This window comes from Petaurus breviceps, unplaced genomic scaffold (genome assembly GCF_028583685.1).
Source record: "Petaurus breviceps papuanus isolate PSGF00001 unplaced genomic scaffold, PetGlider_PUasm1.0 171, whole genome shotgun sequence".
In the NCBI taxonomy this organism is placed as follows: domain Eukaryota; kingdom Metazoa; phylum Chordata; class Mammalia; order Diprotodontia; family Petauridae; genus Petaurus; species Petaurus breviceps.
Window position 1 is genome coordinate 21704704 of NW_027185754.1, and position 23398 is coordinate 21728101.

The 23398-nt window shown below is 37.2% G+C and overlaps 1 protein-coding gene and 1 long non-coding RNA gene across 2 annotated transcripts; one reads left to right on the forward strand and one right to left on the reverse strand.

Moving 5' to 3' along the window:
• The first annotated feature begins 372 nt into the window (after positions 1–372).
• LOC138157166 (zinc finger protein 665-like) lies at positions 373–16206 on the forward strand. The gene is given in 5 exon segments (XM_069082681.1): positions 373–673; positions 675–822; positions 5898–6024; positions 6360–6455; positions 12548–16206. Coding segments are annotated over 5 exon segments (2349 nt in total). The 5' UTR covers positions 373–545; the 3' UTR covers positions 14398–16206.
• On the reverse strand, positions 1988–23368 carry LOC138157173 (uncharacterized). Its single transcript, XR_011167327.1, has 2 exons — positions 23260–23368; positions 1988–2893 (listed from the first exon to the last, which is right to left on the reverse strand). It is a non-coding gene; the product is annotated as an uncharacterized lncRNA (long non-coding RNA).
• Positions 23369–23398: the final 30 nt, after the last annotated feature.

Sequence of the window (23398 nt, forward strand, 5' to 3'; positions counted from 1 at the left end):
TCTGCTCACAGAAATTCTGTATTGAGTTAATAGGTACCAAGCCCGGAGCGCCAGAGAGAGGGTCCTGGATTGAGGAGACAGAAATCTCAGCCCCAGAGTGAAGGTCCCAGATAAAAGTGGTCTTGCTTCTAGTCCCCCAGGTGCTGGGGAACAGGTACTCATCCCAGGAGAAGACACACCTGGCCTGAAACCTTTGGTCAGAGTTTCAGGAAAGAGCAAGTCCTAGAAGACTCATCTTGGATCAGTTCCTGTTATCTTGCCTGGATAAACAGGACTGGGGTGACATCATACTATCCAGAAATAAGTGAGCACTGTTTAACCTTAGAGAATCTGACCCAAATGCTTCAGGAGAGAGGTGAGAATTACAGAAGGGGGAGATGATGTGGTTTCCCTAATAAGGAATGAATATGTCCTGCCTTGAACTATTTAATGGGACCTTTTCCTCTATAAAGCTGACAGGATTGAATCTGAGAGTATATGTATGTATATGTATGATGGCATATGATGTGTCTGTGTGGGGTACACGAACAGAGATCTGAGTCCACATGTCTGGGTATGGGGGTAAAGGTGTGAGTCTTTCTGGATGTCAGGGCAAAGGCCTGGGCCTATGTGTTACTGCTTTTTGTCATAAAGTATGCCAGTATGTAAGAGGGGTCACACCAAACTCTTCTGTTTTTAATCAGTTTGAGCATCACAAGACAAGATCTCCCTTCATTTTTTTTTCTCTTCCACAGCCCAGCCTCCTCAGGAATCAGCATCTCCCCTAGCCGTTTCACTGAACAGAAAGTAATGCACTCTGGCCTAGTAACAATGAGATCCCAGGTGAGTTGGGATTACTTCTTAGTTTCTAGAAATGCTATCATATGGCAGGAATGTTTTCTCTCATCCTGGAAGTACTATCTAGGAACCTTTGCCCCCAGGAGACAGGGAGTATTCTTAACTTAATAACACCATTTCACAGAATTTCTTTCTTCTCATAATATCAATGAAGTCATTCAGGAGGAGGATTGGTCTACTGTATGCTTAGTACTTTCTATGAACATGTCCTAGCCAGTGATCAAAACAAAAGAAATGGAAGATAGTTCTTGCCCTTAAGGACCTTTGCAGTCTCACTAGGAGAGAAGACATACATGTAAAATTATATTATTTTTTTAACTCAAGTGAAAAACTTAAATGTATGAGTCAGGGTTGAAAAGAATGAGGCAGAAAATAAATTTTAAAAAATAGGAAGGAAAGGCGAGACGAAATTTAAGTGATTGTAGAGGATGGCAAAGGACATTCTGGGCAGGAGAACATCATGTGCAAATACTTAGAACTGGAATGACCCTGTTCTTTGTAGAAACCAGTAAGAAGTTTGGCTTAGTTGGAGTAGAGGGTGTAATTTATTGCTTTTTAAAATGTGTTATGTTGAGGTCTTTGTCTTTGTATCAGAGTCATTTCCTCTCCCACCCTTCCAGATTGAACACACTATTATGGCAAAGAAAAAACATTGGAAACACAATCCTTGTGACAGTGTATATATACAATATTCTTTTCTACTAGTTTCCCACCTCTTTATTGTGAGAGAGGAGGTATTTTTCTTTCTCTCTTCTCCAGAACCTTCACTGATTTTTCCATTACTCAGGGTTCATCTTCCTTTTGGTGATCTACAGAGTTATAGTCATGTACTTTGGTTTCTTGATTATTCTTATTGTACTCAGAATTATTTCATATAAATCTCACATTTCTCTAAATTTCTCATATTTATTGCTTACTGAAGAATAATATTCCACTACCTTTTTATAGCATAGGTTTGTTTATTTGTTTTTTTTCAGCCATTCCCCAACACCAACTTTGTTTCCAGGTCTTGTTCAGTTCAGCACTCTTCCCTGAAATCTTGGTATGCCTCTGCTCTTAGTTCCTGGCTTTGTTTTTACCACTCAGTTTTGGAGTTCTTAATTGTTTTCATCCCTCTAATAATTCAGACCACCTATTGGAAACTACTGTATTCTTTTCTATATTCATTTCATAAGGCCTTTTCTTAGATCCACAGAGCCTTTGTTCTTCTGTAATCTATTGGTCATGTAGTCTACTTTTATTTTATTTTATTTTTAGAGGGCAATTTGGGTTTAAGTGATTTGCCCAAGGTCACACAGCTAGTTTTTGTGTTAAGTGTCTGAGGCCAGATTTGAACTCAGGTCCTCCTGACTACAAGTGCTCTATTCACTGCGCCACCTAGCTGCCCCTGCTCCTTTTATTTTAAAAAGATCTCTTGCATTGCTTGAGCTCCAGTCAGTGGTGATTTGTTAATTCTTCAGTATATCCACCAGAGATGAGTTGTATAGTGAGTTTTATAAGGGTAATTACTGTTTCACCATTGTTCTTGGCAAATTATGTCAAAAGTAGTTCACATAGCCCTGCTACAGTTGTCAGCATAACATTATAGGAAATGTTTGATGTCTCATTTGTTCTTCATGTTTATCCATTAACCTGTGGATGTTCTAAGCAGGAACCAAGGCCCTGCTCCCTCCTGTAATATCCATCAAAATGTGTTAATAAATTTGTGGTCCCCAGTGTTATATGATCTACACTAGGGACCCATATTCTTAAATCATTTCCTTCCAATTATATAGGTTTTTTTGTGAAGCTAACATCAGGTTCAGGATCAGGTGGCACAGAAAAGAGAAGTAATTGTCTGCCATAAATATTCTCTGAGAAGGTAGCATCTCCATTATGAGGCCCAATCACATGTGATAAGAAAGTTCATGGGAAAACAAGTCTCTAGTATCTTTTGCTGAGAGATTTTGGTTTGCTGACACTGCCCAATCCAGACAGAGGACTTCCTATAACATGACAGGCAATTGGAAGCAAAGGAATGTAGCTCTACACAAATCTCCTCACTGATTTGAAAGCACTGAGGAAAAAAGAAGAAAAAAACAAAAAATTATTTGAAGCCTAATAATAATAGCTAGCATTTATATAGCTCTTTAATGGTGTTCTTTCCCTCAGTGCTTTTCATATATACATATACAGTCTCATTTGATCCTTCCAACAGTCCTGTAAGGTAGGTATTGTTATTGAACAAACTTACAGATGAAGAAGCAAAAGCTGAGAGATGTTAAGCAACTTGCCCAATGACACAGCTGGTAAATGACTGAGAGCAGATTCAGCCTCAGGTGTTCCTGTCTCCAAGTCTAGCACTTTATCCACTTCCTGGAATTCCAAAGCTCTCCCTGAACTGGACACCAATAGTCCATATGCATGACCTACCCTTGTCTCCCCTGCTTGCAAGCTAAATGGGGGCCATCTACCACTTCCATTGTTCCTGTCTGTCTGGGTTAAGTGACTCCTGAGTTATGCAGTCCTATCTCTATTCCACCCCATATGTAGGCCTAAGTTTCTTAGCCTAAAGCTACCATCCATTGACAAGAGAACAAGGAGTTCCATAACCCACTAAGCATGAGGAATCTAGTCCCTTCCAACCCAGGAAAGCCTTCACCCCTCATGCTTCAGGGAATCCCTAGGATTCCTTGTCCATCTGGACCCCTATTGAGGATAACTAATATTTTATGGTAAGTCCACTGTATCCTTCATCCCCATCCTTACCAGATCAGGGCACTCCTGACATTTTAGCCCATTCCCTACTCCCTACCCCCCTGTGTCCCAATACTCAGGTCCCCCTAGCCAGTGGCTTGAAGCTTCTTACTCCTCAGCCCTGTTTCATCATTACCACCCCCCTCCCATTTGTAGTTTTAGCATAGGCTGAAAGGTATGGAATTGTGTACTTTTCCCCATAGTGGAGGGAATAACTTCTCCAGTGCAATCACAGGAAGAACCCAACTTGTATTCTAAACCCTGAGTCTGATTAGAGATCCCTACTTGGTGCACTACCCTGCTGCAACAACTATAGCTTGCATCTTGCTCAGGTTTGCTAGGTCATCTACCGCCTACCTTTCTAATCGCTGAAGAGAAAAAGGAATTCTGTTTTAAAAATTATAATACAATAAAGAAATTCTATAATGTAAAATATCCAAGGCATAGAAATTCTTTTGGAAATGAAAGCTGAAGCATTAACAAGTGGTAGAAACACAAAAGGATAATTAAGTTGGATAGTAAATATATCAAGAGACAGCATCAAGAGCCAGACTTAAAGAGTAATGGAAGCAACAAATTACAAAATGAATCAAGTTGAGTTAAAAAATCAATGGATGATGAAAAAGTGGAGAACCAGCCTATGTCAGTATAACTGAAAAAGCAAATAATAGGTATGCTTGACAAACTAACAGATTTAGAAAACAGGAGTACATGTATCAAACTAATCGTGGTTCTAAAAAACACTGAATAAGAAAAAGTCTGCTGTTTCTTAAGGTTAAACACTGGTTGTGTGACTACATATTTTCATCTGCAGATCACTTTTAACACCTAGGGCATCTTCTTTGTTTTGGTTAACTTTTTTTTCTAAAAAATCTTGACAAAGATGAACATTTCCATGTATAAAAAGAAATAGAAAAGCTCATATGTGAAGCTACCAATCTTTTTTTAGAGGTAACATTAAATTTAACACAGTAGTACCAACACTACCCTGCTTGTTTTTGTCACCTAACTTCTTTTTTCTGTGTATTCTTAAAATGTTTCATTTACACTTTTTACTTTCTTTTGTCTTCCTTTTTTATTTTCATCACTGAGAGGCATAGTGAATAGAGAGCTGCCCTTAGAGCTAGAAAGGGTTGAAGTCCCCCTTCTGACACTTAATGGCTGTTCTATCCTAGCAAGTCACTTAACTTGCTTTAGTATAGGAAATTTGTAACAAGGAGCTCCCTAGGCTAGTGAAATCACAGGTCAAATTCCTGCCCTTTTTGAGTCTCCGTCACTAACTGCCACCATTCCATTAATCTCTAAAGCTCCATTCACACCTCCCCCTCAACCACATAACAAAAAGCCTCCCTTGTAACAGAGTCAGGCAAAACAAATTCTCAGATTGGTCGTGTCTGAAAAATTGTCCCATTTTGCAATTATAGCCCACCACCTCTTTGTCAAGAGGTAGACATCATGCTTCATCATCCGTGTGCTGTAGTGATCAGTTACTGCATTGATAAGAGTTCATAAGTCTTTCAAAGTTGTTTTCCTATACAATATTGTCATTGGATCTGCTCATGTTACTCTGCTATAGTCAAATAAGTCTCCTCAGCTTTCTCAGAATCATTTCCTTTTATTTTCATAGCAGTTATATTCTATTACATTAATTGGCAGCAGTTTATTAAGCTGTTTCACAGTTGATAGGTACCTACTGTTTCAAGTTCTTTGCTACAACAACAAAAAGTGCTGTCATTTTACATATATGTCCTTTCCCTCAGTCTTTGATCATTTGGGCTATCATGTAATCCAAGGATATGCACAGGTTAGGGACTTTGGATGTAGTTCAAATTGCTTTCCAGAATTGTTGCACCATTTCATAGCAAGTATTGTCTTTCATTGATTCTGCAATTGTGCCATATGTATATTTTGCTTCCAGGGGGAAAATGTTTTCTCTTTAAGGATACTGACAGCCTTATACTTTTGATGTATCTCCTATATGGTCAAGATTACTATTAGCCACATAGTAGAAATTATAATAAATTACTTAATTTAGAACACTCATAGTATCATAAGATTATAGAGGAAAAGGACCTTAGAGGTCATCATGGTTTCTCTCATCTTATAGAAGCAGAAACAAGCCTAGAGAGGTTTAGTAACTTGCCTAGGGTCACTAAGTATCAGAAGCAATACTTGGACCCATTTAAACCACTGTGTAATACCTGTCTCTGTATTCAGACCCTTGAACATTATCCAGATAAGTATTCTAGTCACTAAAGTTCCTAGTTGCCCCCAAAGCCATGTCATTGGATTGTGGTTGAATAAGAATATTTTTGACATTTCAGGAATCATTGACATTCAGGGATGTGGCTGTGTACTTTACCCAGGAAGAGTGGGGGCAGCTAGACCCTGGTCAGAAATATCTATACAGAGATGTAATGCTAGAAAATTATAGGAATCTGGTCTCATTGGGTAAGTATGGTTTTCTCATATGACTTAGAATCAGTTTGTCCATTGAAATATTTTTCTTTCCTCGGTTAATAAAAGGTGTGGAGCTGCTGAAAAGTTTATCCATGAAGAAACTTTGGGTCCAATTATCAGATTCCTAATCTCTTTAAAAATTCCTGATTTTCAGGTGAAAGATCTATACCTTGTAGCATAAGAAATAGATAACTTCCTTTGTGCTATATTTATTACTGCTTCTTTCATCTCTCAGAAGTTCTCAGGAACTAGGGCATGGAACTTTTTGGGGTAGATCTTTGTCCCCAGAAAAAACAACCAAGTCATTTGTCTTTCTACTTGAGCAGGGTATCACATTTCCAAGCCAGATGTGATCTCTCATTTGGAGCAAGGAGAAGAGCCTTGGATGGTAAGGAAAGAAATCCTAAGAGGTAATTCTCCAGGTGAGTAAGAGAGAACCAAGCAAATGAGTATTATTATAAGTAACAATTGTGAAAGAAAACAAACTTCATTTTGCATTTGGCTAGTGTATGAGAAAACCCTTTATTATCTTAAAACCTTTTGCAGGTAGAGGGATTGACCAACAGTTTTTCCTGCTAATTTGATGGGCAACCATTTTGGTTCTTTTTTTTTTTTTCGCAATCGGAAAGTGCTTCTATGAATATATAGGTATATGTTATATCTTGTTTTCTATCTATGACTTTCTTGGGTATGTGCCTAGTGCCCAGATCATGGAGAATTTTAAATGCTAAGTAAAAAGTTTTTATTTTATCTTAGAGGCATTAGGCAGCCACCAGAACTTCTTGATCAAAGAAATGATATGGTCATACCTGTGCTTTCGAAATATCAATTTGACAACTACGTCAGTGATAGATTGGAAATGGGAGAGATCAGAGATGGGAAGATAAATTAGGAGACTGGTGGAGTACTCCAGAGCTAGTTGAGAACTGTCTCTTAATGTACTTCCAGCTCATTCTTATAGCAGTTATGAAACAAGTGAAGAAATTCCATGACATCAAAAAAGATGAAAGTATTCGGTTTTCAGTTATGCTTTTGTAATACTTATTTAACAGAAAGGGAATATTAATTTTGTAGATACACCCTTAAAAAAGACTTGATCAGCTGACCTCTTGGGAACCAAGTATAATCTTTACCCTAATTTTATCACTCAACACTAATCCATGTTTTCAATACAAAAGAGATCTTTGAGGCTTTAAGCTTTCTTTATTCATGAGATATTTTAGAGTTTTTTTGATCCTAAAGTTCTCCTTTAAGCACCCTATACTTGTAGAGAAGACTGTGGTCACTTAGCAAGTTCCCTCAAATATCATTCTTGATTTTATCTCACCATAATACAGACTTGGTCATTACTGTTATTGTTTCCAAAGGTTTATAAACACTGTTGCTTTTTATTTTTATACCATAGCTGTTTCCCCTTAATCCTCCTCCCCCCTGACAAACCCCTACCATTTTAACCCTACTTTCCACACAACCATTGAATCCTTTCTTGTAACAAAGAAAATCATTTCAGTAGAACCAACCATTAGTGACCATGTCTGACAGGGTTTACTGAATTCCATATTCATACTCCCAACTTTTCTACTGAGTGGAGGAATATGTTTCATTGTCAGTTTTCTAAAAATCAATATTGTTGTACTTCAGAGTTTGATTTCTTTTTGGTGTTACTAATCATTTATACATTTTTAGTCATTGTTTATATTATTCTCTTGATTTTGCTTTCTTTACTGCTTCACTTCATGTAGTCTTGGCAAGTTTTTCTGAATTCCATAGAGTCCTTTCTTATAGGACAATACTATTCAGTGACATTAATATGCATAGTTTCCTCAGCCATTTTCCAAATTTATGGGCAATTATTTTGGTTCTAATTTTGTTGCAGCCACAAAGAATGCATGCAAATATATGGTATAGATTATATCTTGTTTTCTTTTTTTTATTTTCTTGGGTATATGCTCAGTAATGAGATTTCTAAGTCACAAGGTAAGAACAGTCTAGTGATTTTTCTCATATAATTCCAAATTGTTTTCCAGAATGGTTGGACTAATTCATAGCTCCATGGGCTACTCAAAAATGTTTTGTCCAGGCTAGATGGAGGGGTCTATACCTTTCAAGACAGAGGCCAGGATTTGTTTGTATTCCATTTTTGATACCCACCTAATTTATAGTCTTAACTGTAGTATCCATGAAGGAAGCATCAACTAGTCTAGATCTCATGTTGCAGAAGTGATTGGCTAGTCTCTAAGGGTTTCCCTGTCTATAGCTATTAAATCCATGTTAGGCCTCTCTCTAGTGTACACTGTAATCTAATCCAGTAGGAGGGATGGGCTTCTTAACTTCTTTATGCTGAACTCAAATGAGTACATAAACTAAGAGGTTTTATTTTTATTAGTACTGAATAGTAGAATATGTATATATGATAGACAATAAAATATAGAAGAAGATTATACATGGGATATATAACTGTATGTGAGAGAAAGATAATGGAATATAGAAGCTAATTGCAGAACAGGATCTGGTTTTCAAAAAAGGATATGGAAACCAACTGTTGCTTAAAAAAAAAACAGGATGTAGAAAAACAAACCTGTTTTTCATCCTTCTAGACAGATTCAGGTATGATTTCCTGATCAAGCATGGGGACCAATAAATCTATTAATGCTTCCAGGGTGCTTGGAATGTAGTGTGTGCGCAAGGGGAAGGGAAAGAAGGGAGAAGGGGAGGAAATAAACATTTATATGGTACCTATTATGTGCCAGGCACTGTGCTAAGCACTTTATAAATATTATCTCATTTGATCTCACAACAATTCTGCAAGGAGGTAGGTGCTATTATTGTCTCTTTTACAGTTGAAGAAACTGAGGCAAACAGAAGTTAAGTGACAACTGTGACACACAGGGTCACGCAGCTAGTTTATATCTCAAGCCAGTTTTGAACTTGGGTCTTCCTGACTTCCGGACCATAAACATTCTATCCACTATGACATCAAGATGTGGGATTCCTGTAAAGTCAGTTTAGAAAGACTAGAACCCAACTGTGGAGGACTTTAAACAGCCAGAAAAAGCACTTTATATTTTATCCTAGAGGCAATGGGGAACCATTAGAACTTTATTGACATAGTCTGACCTGTGCTTTGGAAATATCAATTTGGCAGTTAGGGGGAATGAGAGCTTGGAGAGGGGAAAGGCCACATATGGGAAAACCAATTAGGAGACTTTTGGAGTACTCTAGGCAAAAGGTAATAAGGAGCTGAACTAAGATGATTATAATATGAGTGAAGATAAGGGTATGCATGTGAGATATGGATGAAGAATTGGCAAAACCTGGTGTCTGATTAGATGTGTGGCGAGTGAAAGTATTGAAGATGACTCAGATTGTGAAGCTGAATTGCTGGAAAAATGTATACTTGGCAGAAATAGTTCAGATAGGAGGAAGGTTGGATTTAAGGGTAAAGACAATGAGTTCTGTTATGGACAAATTGAGTTTGAAATGTCTTATGGGGCATCTATTTGGAAATATATAAAAGACAACTGGTTATGTGGGACCAGAGTTCAGCAGAGACACTGGGATTATATATATATACTGTTCTCACTTTATTATATATATATATACTGTTACACTCTCATGTAAGTGCACTGTTTCACAGACTTCTATTTAAAGTGATTTTTAGAGATGTGGGGAGGGGAGGCAGCAAGGGGACCAAGCACCTCTGGAGAGAGGGGGTTGGCACATGATTTAAGGACATGTGGAGGCCAAGGACAGAGAAGTAAGGCTGAGAAACACAGGGGCAGGGAACAACTATGTGGGGTCTGGCTAGAATCTAGATAGAACATGCGGAGGGCAGATATGGATACAGACAGGAGGACAGATGTAAAATAGAAAGGTGCGGGGCCCTGCAGGTAGAGTGGGGCAAAGTTCTCTCTCAGCATCGTAGGTCTCAGTAGAGGTCTTTCATTGTGACAGTCATTCTTCTGTTTTCATTTGGAGGGGTTTGGGCTTATTTTACATTTGTTTCATTTTGTTTTGGAGTGGTGCGGGAGAAAAGAGAGAAAACAGTACTGTACAACAAAGTTAACAAAAACGTTTTTTTAGAATGCATATTTCTTTCAGAATTCTTTACATAAAGTTGAATTTACATAATGCAAATTTCTTTAAAGCAAGAATTATCTACATAAATCTGGGGTGCATTTTCATAGAGCTAGTAATTAAGCCTACAGAAGCTTATGAGTTCACCAAGAAAGAAAGGGACGATGGCAGTGCCATCCTGAATCATAGGCACAATTAAGGTGTGTCATATAAAGGAGACTGAGATGGAGTGATTAGATAGATAGAAGAATTAGGAGAAAATTGTGTGGTATTAAAAAAAGAGAGAGAATATACAGGAAGGTGGTCAACAGTGTCAGATACAGCAGAGAAGTCAAAACAGGTGAAGATAGAGAACACCATTAGATATTATAAATCAAAGATCATTGGATTTTTGGAGAGAGCAATTTCAGATCATTGCTGAGGTTGGAAGCTTGATTGCAAAGGGTTGAGAAGACCCAGGGAAAAGAAAGTATCCTTTAGGAGAGAGAGGTCAGAAACATTCCAGTTATTCCTTTTTTGTGTTGTTTTTGCTTTTTTTGGACAGCAGGGCAGTTGGGATAAAGTGACTTGCCCAAGGTCACACGGTTAGTATGTGTTAAATGTCTGAGGCCAGATTTGAACTCGGGTCCTCCTGACTCCCCAATTATTCCTTTTTTTTTTATAATAGTAAAAGTAGCTAATATTTATTTAGTGCTTTAAGGTTTGTAAAATACTTTACAACCTTAAGATTCTGTCCTTGAGACTTCACTCAAAACCCATGTAACCCAATGTCTCCTCATAATGGTAGTATATTCTGTGTATTTTCCTGCCATTCTGGCATCTGACCCATATCTTAATGCCTACCCAAATTCCCATTCTCCATGAATTTTTAGACTAATTTTATGTTGAAGTTTCCTTTCTTTGACATCTTAAGACATTTAAAGTCTATATTTATGGCAGTTTTTCCTTCCTTTTAAGTGTCCATAGGACTCAGCTCTTATTCTCTACTGATACCACAATTTTAGGGTGGTTAATCTTTATTTATTACAACATAAAGTTACTGTCTTATTGACAGGTTCTCTCTTCTCCAATCCATTTTGTTTTATTTTCAGATCACCTAAAATACTGGACAGCTAGGTGGTACAGTGGATAGAGTACCCAACAAGGAGTTAGGAAGTGTTATCTTCCTGAATTCAAATTTGGCCTCAGACGCTAGCAGTGTGACACTGGGCAAGTCACTTAACCCTGTTTGCCTCAATTTCTTCATCTGTAAAATGAGCTGGAGAAGAAAATGACAAACCACTCCAGTATCTGTCAAGAAAATCCCAAATGGGGGCCGGCAAGGTGGCGCAGTGAATAGAGCACCAGCCCTGGAGTTAGGAGGACCCCAGTTCAAATCCGACCTCAGACACTTAACACTTACTAGCTGTGTGATCTTGGGCAAGTCACTTAATCCCAATTGCCCTGCCTTTCCCCCCTCAAAAAAAAAAAAAAGACAAAAAACCAAGGTATAACTAACCCATTGTCCCCTTCTTAGACCTGACCTTAGGGTAATTTGCATCCTCTAAACATAAAAAAGTATTGAGAACTTTTTGTGGCCAGGAATATTCTCAGTTACTCCATGGAAGTGCTGCTGTTTTTCTCACTTTTCTTTATCACTAACTCTCTCACCATTCTAAAATGTTTTATAATCTTTGTGTAGCAAACTTTTTACTATTCTGCAATATCACATAGCAGAACCTAATTTTGCAAATTTAGGTTACATAACCTCAGTTGTGTCCTCATTGACCACCATATCCTTTAAACATTCACTGATTTTCCTGGTTGGTAGCATCTACCCACCCATCAATCAGTCACTCCACAAATATTTATTAAATACCTTGCCCAAAGTTTTATGCTACGCATTGGGTATACAAATACAATTAATTAAATAATCCCTGTCACAATAAATTTGCATTCTAAACCATCTCCATCAGACCCTTGTATATATCATTTTAGTTTTAATTTTTTAATGTAATTTTCACATAAAAAATATAGTTTAATGTATCACCACTGGTTTGGCCTCCAGCTGTACATCACACTAGCTGTACATTGCCATTGTCACTGATCTAGATGGTGTATGTGCTAAGTGCTTTTATTTAGATAGAGCAAGAATTTCCATGGCTTACAGATAAGCCCTGATTTTTGTTAGGGAAATTGTAGGAGAGCTAGGACTGAAGTAGTGTTCTTATAAACATGAAATTGTTGCTTATGTAGGATTCCTTTGGTGACATTGTACACAATCAGTTTGAGGGGATAAGATATGGAAACCCAGGAACCTAGTTGGGCTTCTTAGAATAATTCAACATGGGTTAATGGGACTCTGATCCCAGACTGCCTCCCACAATTCTGATATTTGCTCATAATCAAATCCTCTCTGTTTAATCTGTTGCACTATCCTTTATTATATGTCTTTCAGGTGGGATGACTAGGCATGAAACCAAGCAGGGCACTTCTGAAGAGGAATTAGCCCAGGTTACAATGGAGAGATTTCCAAATGGTGTTATTTGGTACTCTGAGTTAAGAGATACCTGGAAACGTGTTGGCCCATTTGGAAGGCAAATGATAGTTCCTCAGGAGAAAATTGTCCCAGGGAAGACAGACCCTAAGTGTAATGAAATTAGTCTGAATTCAGTCCTTGTTACAGAACAGAAAATTTCTGTAAGAGAGAAATCCCAAGGATGTGATCTATATGGAAGAACCTTTCAATTCAGTTCGCACCTAATTAGGCATCAGAAAATCTGTGTATGGAAGAAACCTTATGAATGTCATGAATGTGGGAAAGCTTTTAGTAAGGGTGCACTCCTAAGGCAGCATCAGAGAGTCCATACTGGAGAGAAACCTTATAAATGTAATGAATGTGGGAAAGCTTTCACACTGCGTGGGAGCCTTACTGGACACAAGAGCATTCACACTGGAGAGAAACCTTATGAATGTAATGAATGTGGGAAAGCCTTCAGACTGCATGCACACCTTACTCAACATATGAGAATTCATACTGGAGAGAAACCCTATGAATGCAATGAATGTGGGAAAGCCTTCAGATTGCATGGACACCTTACTAAGCACCTGAACATTCATCCTGGAGAGAAACCCTATGAATGTAATGAATGTGGAAAAGCTTTCAGTAAAGGTGCACTCCTTAAGCAACATCAGAGAGTCCATACAGCTGAAAGACCCTATAAATGTGATGATTGTGGAAAAACTTTCAGTATGAGTGCACTCCTTAAGCAGCATCAAGGAGTACATACTGGGGAGAAACCATATGAATGTAGTGAATGTGGGAAAGCCTTCAGACTTCGTGGAAGCCTTACTCAGCATAAGAGTATTCACACTGGAGAGAAACCCTATGAATGTAATGAATGTGGGAAAGCTTTCAGTACAGGTGCAATTCTTAAGCAACATCAGAGAATCCATACTGGAGAGAAGCCCTACAAATGTGATGAATGTGGGAAAGCCTTCAGTCGGAGTTCAAGTCTTACTGAACATAAGAGAATCCATACTGGAGAAAAACCCTATGAATGTAATGAATGTGGGAAAGCCTTCAGACTGCATGGACACCTCACAAAACACCAGAGCATTCATCCTGGGGAGAAACCATATGAATGTAATGAATGTGGAAAAGCCTTCAGACTTTGTGGAAAACTTACTCAACATAAGAGAATTCATACTGGAGAAAAACCATATAAATGTAGTGACTGCGGGAAAGCATTTGGGGATGGTGCACTTCTTATGCGGCATCAGAGAGTCCATACTGGAGAGAAACCCTATAAATGCAATGAATGTGGAAAAGCCTTTAGTCGTCGTGCAAACCTTACTCAACATAAAAGAGTCCATACTGGAGAAAAACCCTATGAATGTCAAGAATGTGGGGAAACTTTCAGTCAGAGTAAACAACTAAAGCGACATCAGACACTTCATACTGGAGAAAAACCCTACAAATGTAATGAATGTGGGAAAACCTTCCGTCAGAGTAGACAGTGTACTCAACATCAGAGAATTCATACTGGAGAGAGACCCTACACATGCACTGAATGTGGAAAGACTTTCAGACTGCACACACAGCTTACTGAACACAAAAGCATTCATACTGGAGAGAAAGCTTATGAATGTAATGAATGTGGGAAAGCTTTCAGACTGCATGCAAATCTCTCTCGGCATCAAAGAATACATACAGGAGAGAAACCCTACAAGTGTAATCAGTGTGGGAATGCCTTTAGGCACAGTTCAACTCTAGTCAGACATCAGAGACTTCATAGTGGAGAGTAATCCTGGGATTTTAGTGACTGGAGAAATGCCTTTGTTATATTTATCCTTTATTCAAATATTTGTGGTCATTACGTTAGAGTCTGTCACTAATTGATTTTGTCATGACTTAGAGAAAAATACGCTTCCTCTCTGTATTTCTTTCTGCTCTACTGTACACCTCAGTGCCTACAAGGGACTTCATATCAATTCACCTCAGAACATATCACCTTATAATTAATATGACAAATGATTAGTTCAACTAACATCAGTTTCCTGATAATAGGAGTAAGTTTTTTATGTTGTTTGGATCCTTAAAAATTACCCAGTTTTCAACACCCACTTAAATTTTTGCATAATTTCTGGTGTTTACCACACTAGCAGGCATGACTAACCAATGCAATTAGGAAGTTGATCATTAATTTAATTGGCTTTAAGTGAGTTGACCATTTTTTTTTAGAAGTAAAGTTAAGTGGGAGGTGGGATGAGTGCTTATAAGATTACTGTCAAGGATCATAGATTTTAAAATGTCAAGGAACTAAGCTTAGAAGCCACATTGTCCAACACCATTTTACAAATAGGGAAGCAAGCCCATACTGTTTGATTTTTCCAACATGACATAGATAGTGACAGAAAGGATTTAAAATTAGAGTCTAAGTTGAGAGGACTGACTGGAGTCAGGTTCCTTGATGGCTTTTCCCTACTCCCTAAAATAAACAATAGAGACACAGAGAAGAGGCTAAAAATAAATTGCATGCACATATGAGAAGAAGAAAAAAAACTAACCAAAATTTAACACGAACAAAGTAACAGTGCTGTTACAGCTGAAAATACTTATGAGAGATGGAAAAGGATGTTATTTTTTTTTAAAGTTAAGGATTTGTTCTCCCATTGAATATGTAACAGGTGAAGTCTGAAATAACTTGAGGAAAGAAAAATTCTAGCTTCCAAGCATATCAATTTCTTAAGCAGTGCATGCCAATGGCATATCAAATTGAGACCACACCTCCTCAGCTTGGCACTGAACCCCCAAATACAGGAAGAGAGAGATTTTTATGCATTAAAAGAAAACAGGATATAAACCAGCATACAAGATTGGATAACCTGATTTCTAATTAAAGGACAGATTAGGGACTTTCCAAGTTGGGAGAAAGTAAACAGCAGCTCCTTGAAATCAGGGGGGAAAAGAGGTGTCCCACTCCCCCAAGTGTCTGTATTCAATCAAAGGAACAATGAAACAGTAACTAGTTGACCAGTACAGGGCCAGTTTCCAAATAAGACATATGGGTTGCTTGACATGTAGTTGTGAGAAAACTCTTTGGATCAGTCTTTGGATCTGACTGTTTCTGTTCAGCATCACCTAGGTCCTTAGTTAATGGTCTCTAAGCAAAAGGTAAGGATGGTCCAACTTCCCAGTCAGTCACACAGGGCTAGGTTCAAACAGTGCAATAAATTTTTCTCACAATTGGACTAGACCCATAATTGAATAGAAAGAAAACTGAGCTAGATTAATAATTGAGTCACAAGATGGGATTGGTGTGGTCCACTCAATTCCCACAGATAAAAGACACAACCAAGTTAAATTGGCAATGCTTAGGAAATCACAAGGGTAAATAACAGCTGCAATACTAATAAATTGCAAGAAAGGTTAGAAGAGATGCAAAAAATAAGAAAAAATAGCTAGTAGGTACATTAGAAAAGAAAGTATAAATCCAAAGATGCAAGAAATAGAACATACTACATTGGAAAAAAGAATTGCACACAGTTGTGGAGAAGCAGGAAATACAAGCTCCCCCAAAAAGGACACACTGAATTATCCAAACTTTTGGAAAAGACATACCTAAATGATGATCCATAGGATAGATATACCCTATGGTCAGGATTGTAAACACACTAAAGAACTTAGAAGAACAAAAGAATTTGGACACTTTCAGGGAACAAAAAATTTTTTCCCCAGAATTGATGAAAGTAACCAATGAAACATAATTATAAATAAGCCACAAGATAAATAATAAGAACATAAGCTTCAGGGGAGGGACTTTTTTTGTGTGTGTTTTCAGTCAATATTTGTTGATCAGTTCAGAAGGAAAAATCCCAAACTCAACTCTGCTGGAAGCTCCTCATATTTAAAGTGCAACAATACAATAATGCTAGTGTGTGCTAGAAGAAGTGAAAAAGTTATCAATAAACATTACAATCACTCCAGATTTCAAGAAGAACAAAGGAGGATAACAGAAATTGGAAAAAAGACATTTACAAACTGAGAGGCACAGACCTTGAATCCTTAACCCATAGAACACATGTTCTGTAAAGACAGGAGATATTTGAAATGCAAACAGCTATTAGGATGAAGAAAGATTTTAAAATGTCATGCAGGAGTGGAATGATAGCCAGAAAAGATTTATAAACAATATGTGAGGGTGAAATGATACCAAGAAAATAATTTCTATAAAACTTTTCCTCAGCAAGTGGAGAAAATACGTTACTAAGTATAGAGAAAACATTTTTGATTAAAGACATTTTTAGTGGGTAAGATATAGGGATAAAAGGTCCTATATTATAAATAAAATACAAATAAAAATATTTATTTGAAACAAGCTAGTACATACAAAGGAGAAATTCTAGCAGCATTCCTTTTCAATATAGGTATCAAACAGGACTTTGTATTTTTGGCTTTCCCACTGGAGCAATTTTACAAATCTTAGCAATAATAAGCCATGAAAAATAAGCATTGGAAATAAAGAGGTAAAATTATTTCCATTTGTATATAATGGTATATAATGTAATTATCCTTAAAACTTAAAAAACAAAATGCTAAAATAGCAAGATATTCTCACAGAATCATTTCCATGAATCAAAGGAAAGTGATAGAGAAATAGCCTTTTATAATTACATCAAAATATTAAGTATCTGAACATCAATTTATGAAGACAGGCTTAAATTTCTAAATTATTTTAACTAATTTTAACAAAATGCTCGTCCAATGCTCATGATTAAGTCAATCAGATAACAAAAATGGCAATACTTGCCAAACTAACTTAGATGTTTTATGCATTATCAAATCACTAATACTCTTATTTCAGAAGGCCAGAAAAATATTCAAATAGAAAAATCATTTTTAAAAGGGATAAAACTCTCAAAAAGTAAACCAAAACCCAAGCTTAACTCTAAATTTCAAAAAGAATAAAGCCTACCTCCCTAGACCATGGGTGTGGAAAGTAGCATACTCTATTGTACACAATTTGTTGGTTGGTTTTGCTAATCTTTTTCAATCTTTCTTAAAAGTGATACCTTGAGGGGCGGCCAGGTAGCACAGTGAGTAAGAGCACTGGCCCCAGTGTTGGGATGACCTGGGATCAAATACAGGCTCAGACACTTAGCACCCACCCAGAAACAACTGGCCGTGTAACCTTGAGCAAGTTATTTAACCCCAGTTGCTTTAAAAAAAAAAAAGTGATACCTTGATAGGGTATTGGCAGAGGGATAAAGTTAAGTGAAAAAACAAAAACACTTTTTTCATCCGTGAAATTGGACTAGCACTACCAGATATCAACATTACTACCTAAACAATAGTTATAAAAACTAATTGGTACTCAAAAAAAAAAAAACCCAATAGTGATAGAAAAAGTATTTATAGAATGAGCAACAAGGTGGTGCAGTGTATAGAATGCCAAGCTTGGAGTCAGGAAGTCTCATCTTCCCGAAATCAAATCTGGCTTCAGACTCTTAGAAGCTGTGTGATCTAGGCAATTCACTGATTCCTGTTTGCTTCAGTTTCCTAATCTGTAAAATTAGCTGGAAAAGAAAATGGCAAATCACTCCAATATCTCTGCCAGGAAAACCCCATAAGGGGTCATGAAGAGTAGGACAGGAACACCAGAATGGGAGATAAACAGTATAAAAAACCCAGAAAGAGTCCAAAAGCTAGAAACAATTAGTATTTAGTAAACCCACACAGACAATAAATGGACATGAAATAACTAAGCTTACTGAAAAAATAGATGGCTGTATGGCCAAAAAAATCTTAGATTCACATGACACTATAGATCATAATTAACCATGAGACCTATCAGCATTTTTTTAATAGTGGAAAAAGTGAAAGAAATATTTTTAAATGTTTCCATTTCAAAAATTTCCAAATTGTGAAGAGGAACATTTCTATTCATTAAATTTTAAAAATAAAAACTATTGGAGATAGTTTGGATTTGATAGTTAAAAGAATTTTGCATAAGAAAATATGGTATCTAAAAGTAAAAAATGGGGAACATTTTAAAAATAGAGCAGATTAAAAGGGACATCCAGAATTTATAAAGTACTGGTGATTTACCTGTGGGGCAATAAAAATATTTCCCACTGAAACAAGACATGAAAATAGACAATTTGTTGGGGCGGCTGGGTGGCGCAGTGAATAGAACACCGGCCCTGGAGTCAGGAGGACCTGAGTTCAGATCTAGTCTCAGATACAACACACTAGCCGTGTGACTTTGGGCAAGTCACTTAGCCCCAATTGCCCTCCAAAAAAACCAAACAAAAATAGACAATTTGTGAAGAAGGAAATAAATGCAATCTGTTAATAATAAGAAAAATGCTTAGCCTTGTTAATAACAAATGCCAATCAAGTTAACTTTACCATATCAACTTACTCCACTAGAACAGTAAAAATACCAAAATTGGTAAAGTCCAATATTGGGCTGTAGGGAAATATTACTATTGGTAGCTTGTATAGTAATGCAAACATTTTGGAAAACATGCAATAAATCACAAAACACGTCGTTCAACCTAGAAATCCTGTCACTAGGAATCTCTTTGATGGGTGTGGGAGGTGGGGTTAGAGTGTTGCAGGAGGAAGAGAATAAAAAGTAAAAGAGGGACTTGTAATAGCAATGAACTAGAAACAACCCAAATGTCTTAACAATTACAGAATAGCTTCATAAATTATGGCATAAACATGCTCTAATATTCAAATAGGTGAGATCATGACCTGAGAGTTCTTTGCAGTGATGCAGCTCACAATTCTTCCATCACTACCCATCCTCTGTGACTAACTAGTCCATGTCCTCCCTAAGTTTGCCCTAGGGATTTTACCCAATATTCTGTAGATCTTCCTTGCTTTCTCCTGACATTCTGAAGAGTCCTCTTGTTTAAACTTGTCACAAGCTTCACCTGCAATATGACCAGCCCATCTCACTTCCTGTCATCCATTTTTCCTTGGTGACATCTTTTACTGGTTCAAAGTTATTAATTGCTTAGATGTTGCAGCCTGTTTATATCTACTATGTGCTTCTTCATTGCCCTCTGTGTGATCTTTAGTTTTAAGTTTTTGGAGACTATTTTATTTCATCTCTTGCTGTCATACTGGAAAAGAAAGAAGGTTGGAGTTTTTTAAGGGCCATTCTTTCCACGGTAAACTGAGGGTCATTAAAGGAGCAAATTCTTAAAGACAATCCAGCCCAATCTACTTGACTCTCCTGCCATAAAAATGATACATATGGATAGTACAAGGACATAAGGAAATACCTAAGTGAGATGATACAAAGTGGAATCAATAGAGCCACAACTGAGTGTACACTAGCTACATTTTTTTTCTTTTTAAGAAATGAAAACAAAGGTTGCACAATGTCAAACATGTCAAAATAAGAAAGGGACACAACGTGAAAGCATTTTCTTTGTGTGTCCTTTGTTAATTTGTTTGGCTCTGATTTGTAGAAAGTTGGAAGTTTGGGGTAAGATATTGTTTGTCTGAGACAGTTATTCTGTCCCTAATAAAAGTTAAAAAAAATTTAACTAGAAATTGTTTCCAGCCACAGAAATTTACAAAACTTTTGTGGCATACTGTTGTTCGTTGCTAGAGGAAGTTGTCTGATGAATTACAGATTTTTGAGGCATATATTTTCAAATCTAAATATGCTATGATAAAAAAATGTGACAACCTTTGAGAGTAAAGGAACTAAACAAATACAGGTTGCACTCAGTTATCTCAGGTTATATGAGGGTAGGGGAAGTGCCTTATGTTAACAGTTGAATTTTCACACAGGAACAATGATGGTAGCATTCACAATTCTAATCACAGCATTCTAACCCAGAGGCCTAGTACCTAACTTTTTGTACAAATGACAACAAACATTTTCAATCAACTTCCAATAATATATCCCTTCAACATAAGCTTTTAATGTGTGTGTAAATACACATATTCATAAGGGTAGCAAATCACAAAAAAACCTATGTATTTTATATATCTTGTAACTACATATGCTTCCAAGTTCTCTTATCTTTAGAATTGCTGATGTTCTGTTTTTCCATTTTTAAATTTTATTAAATGTTTTATTAGAGACTTAATGAAAATCAATACATACAACTAAACTTGCTTAGTAACTATTTACATTTGAATTAGTTTCAACACAAACTATCAATACTTTCTGTCACTACTAAGTCCCCCATAGGAGTCTTTGTGCCTTTTTTCCTTTTTACTTTTTCCTCATATAATTTTAGTTAGTATGCACCCCCATTCTTATAGCTATTTTTTCATCTTGCATTATTTCAGAAAGGACTTTCAAGTTATTCTCCATACTTGTTAAATCTTAATTGTATTACAATATTCTGTTGAATTAATGTCACTTTTTTTCAACAAGTACCCAGTTGTTGAATATTTATGTTGCTTCCAACTTTTTGTAATTAACATGTAATGCTGCCATGAAACTACTTGAACAGATACATTTTTTTGTTATTTTTATAAGATTTCCAGGGTATATTTCCACCAATATACTCACTAAGCTAAAGGGTATGACTATTTTGTAACTTTACTGAATATATTCCAATTGCAAAAAAGAGCCTATAAGTTTTCAGTTCTACCAGCAGAATACTCATTTCTCCACAGCCCTATCAGCTCTGAATTTCTTTCACTTTTAAAATTTTTTTTTGCCAATTTGGTGTAAGATAGGTATCTCTAAGTTGAATCTTAATTTGTATCTTTTTTTTTTTGAAAGTGGAAAAAAATGTATGCTTTAATGGGCCGTCAGAGTTCACCAGTTCTCTTTCTGGAGGTGGATAGCTTTTTTTTATCATGGATCCTCTGCAATTGTCTTAGATCATTGTCTTGATTTAAGTAGCCAAGTCTTTCAGAGTTAATCATTATTACATTATTGTTCTTACTATATATGATGTTCTCCTGGTTCTACTCACTTCTCTTTGTATCAGTTCATATAAGACCTCCGAGGATTTTCTGAAACTATATTGTTATTGTTTTTGTCCTTTCAGTAGCATCCAACTCTTTATGATGCTATTTGGGGTTTTCTGGAGTAGTTTGCCATTTCCTTCTCCAACTCATTTTATAGATGAGCAACTGGCAAACAGGGTTAAGTGACTTGCAGAGTCACATAGCTAGTAAGTGTCTAAGGCCAGATTTGAACTTAGGAAGATGAATATTCCTGACTTCAGGCCCAGCCCTCTATCCACTGTGCCTCCTAGCTGCCTCTTCTGAAACTATCCTGCTATAGTTTCTTAGAGCACAATAGTATTCCATCACAATCATATAGAACTTGTTTAGCCATTCCCCAAATGATAGGAGGGCAACAATCTGTACTAACTCCATGGCCATTATTTGTATGAAGTATATGCCACATATCTCAAGTTACCATTCCATCTTTAGAAAGTTCCTACAGTCATTCAGTCTACAAGTGTTTAAGTGCTTCCTGTGTGCCAGGCACTATGCTAAGTAGAGGAGATGTACTCAGTTCTATGTCACTGTCTGAAATAATACAACACTGTGCCCATGAGTTGGGAATATTGAGATCCTGGGGCATCTTTGTCTCCTGATCTGAAGTATCCTTACAATAAACCTTGCATGAAACTATAGCCTCTGAGTGCCTTGCATAATCATTTTCTGTACCTCTGTACTAAGTGCAAACCTATAAATGGGTAGACTAGCACAGAAATGGTAATAAGAGTGAGATGCAGAAGCTGAATTCAGAAGTAAAAGTAAACAGGAATAAACATGGAAAGATGGAGTCTCCATTTTGGGTTGGATGGATGGACCCTTATAAGTAGGATTTTTTCAACCCTTAGCTGGGCTTGATGGTGACACCAGGGTCTAAAATAAAGAGAAATGAAGAAACAGGACGCAATAGGTGAAAGCTGAGGTCAGAAATATCTTTGGAAGGAGTGGACAAAGCAGCACTGGGCTATAGTTTTGAAGGGGGGAAAATGGAAAGAGATCAATACCACTGCCCATGTCTACTTGACTGTGAGCAGAGTGAAAATTACTGAGGAAAAGGCATTCAAACCCAAGGAAAGTTAGAGAGCACTGTATGGATCCAAAAAGGTTGGCTGATTTTTTTCTTAATTTGTATGGTGTCTGATGACAATCTCCTATGGAAAACCTATTTGTTTTTTCCAGTGTTAAATCTATATCCATGTGTGTGCCTGCTGATTTGATGTGTGTACATGTGTGCTAGTAGTAAATCTTATTAAGAGAGTACTGTTTCTTTCCTTGTTACCTCTAGGATCAAATACAAATTCCTCTAGCATTTAAAATTTTTCAGCCTAGGCCCCTACCTGCTCCTATCCAGCCTTATTCTACATTCCTCCCCTTCACACTCCCTAGAGTTCCATCACACTGGCTTTTTTACTTTTTGTCATACTCTATTTTTCGTTGTCTCCCGTGTCTGTAATGCATTCTCACCTCAACCTCCACTTACCTTCTTCTCCTTCAGGACTCTGGTGTTGCCCTCCCTCTTCTCCCTCCCCCCCCCCCCCCTACCTTGTATATGTCTTCCTTAAGAGAATGTCAGATACAGTTGTTCTGGAAGTCAGGGACGGTTTCACTTCTGTCTTTTTACGCTTAGCAACCCACACGGCACCTGCCAAAGTGTATGCTAAATGGTGACTTACTCAAAGAAATCGGTTTCCTGTCCTAGGTGAGCCAGAAGAGGCTCCTGGATGCTTTGTGGGGAGGTAGACCTGGACGGGGAGGAGGAAGGCTGGCAATGGCGGCCTCTGATTGGTGGAGACAGCCTTGCGTCCTGGCCCC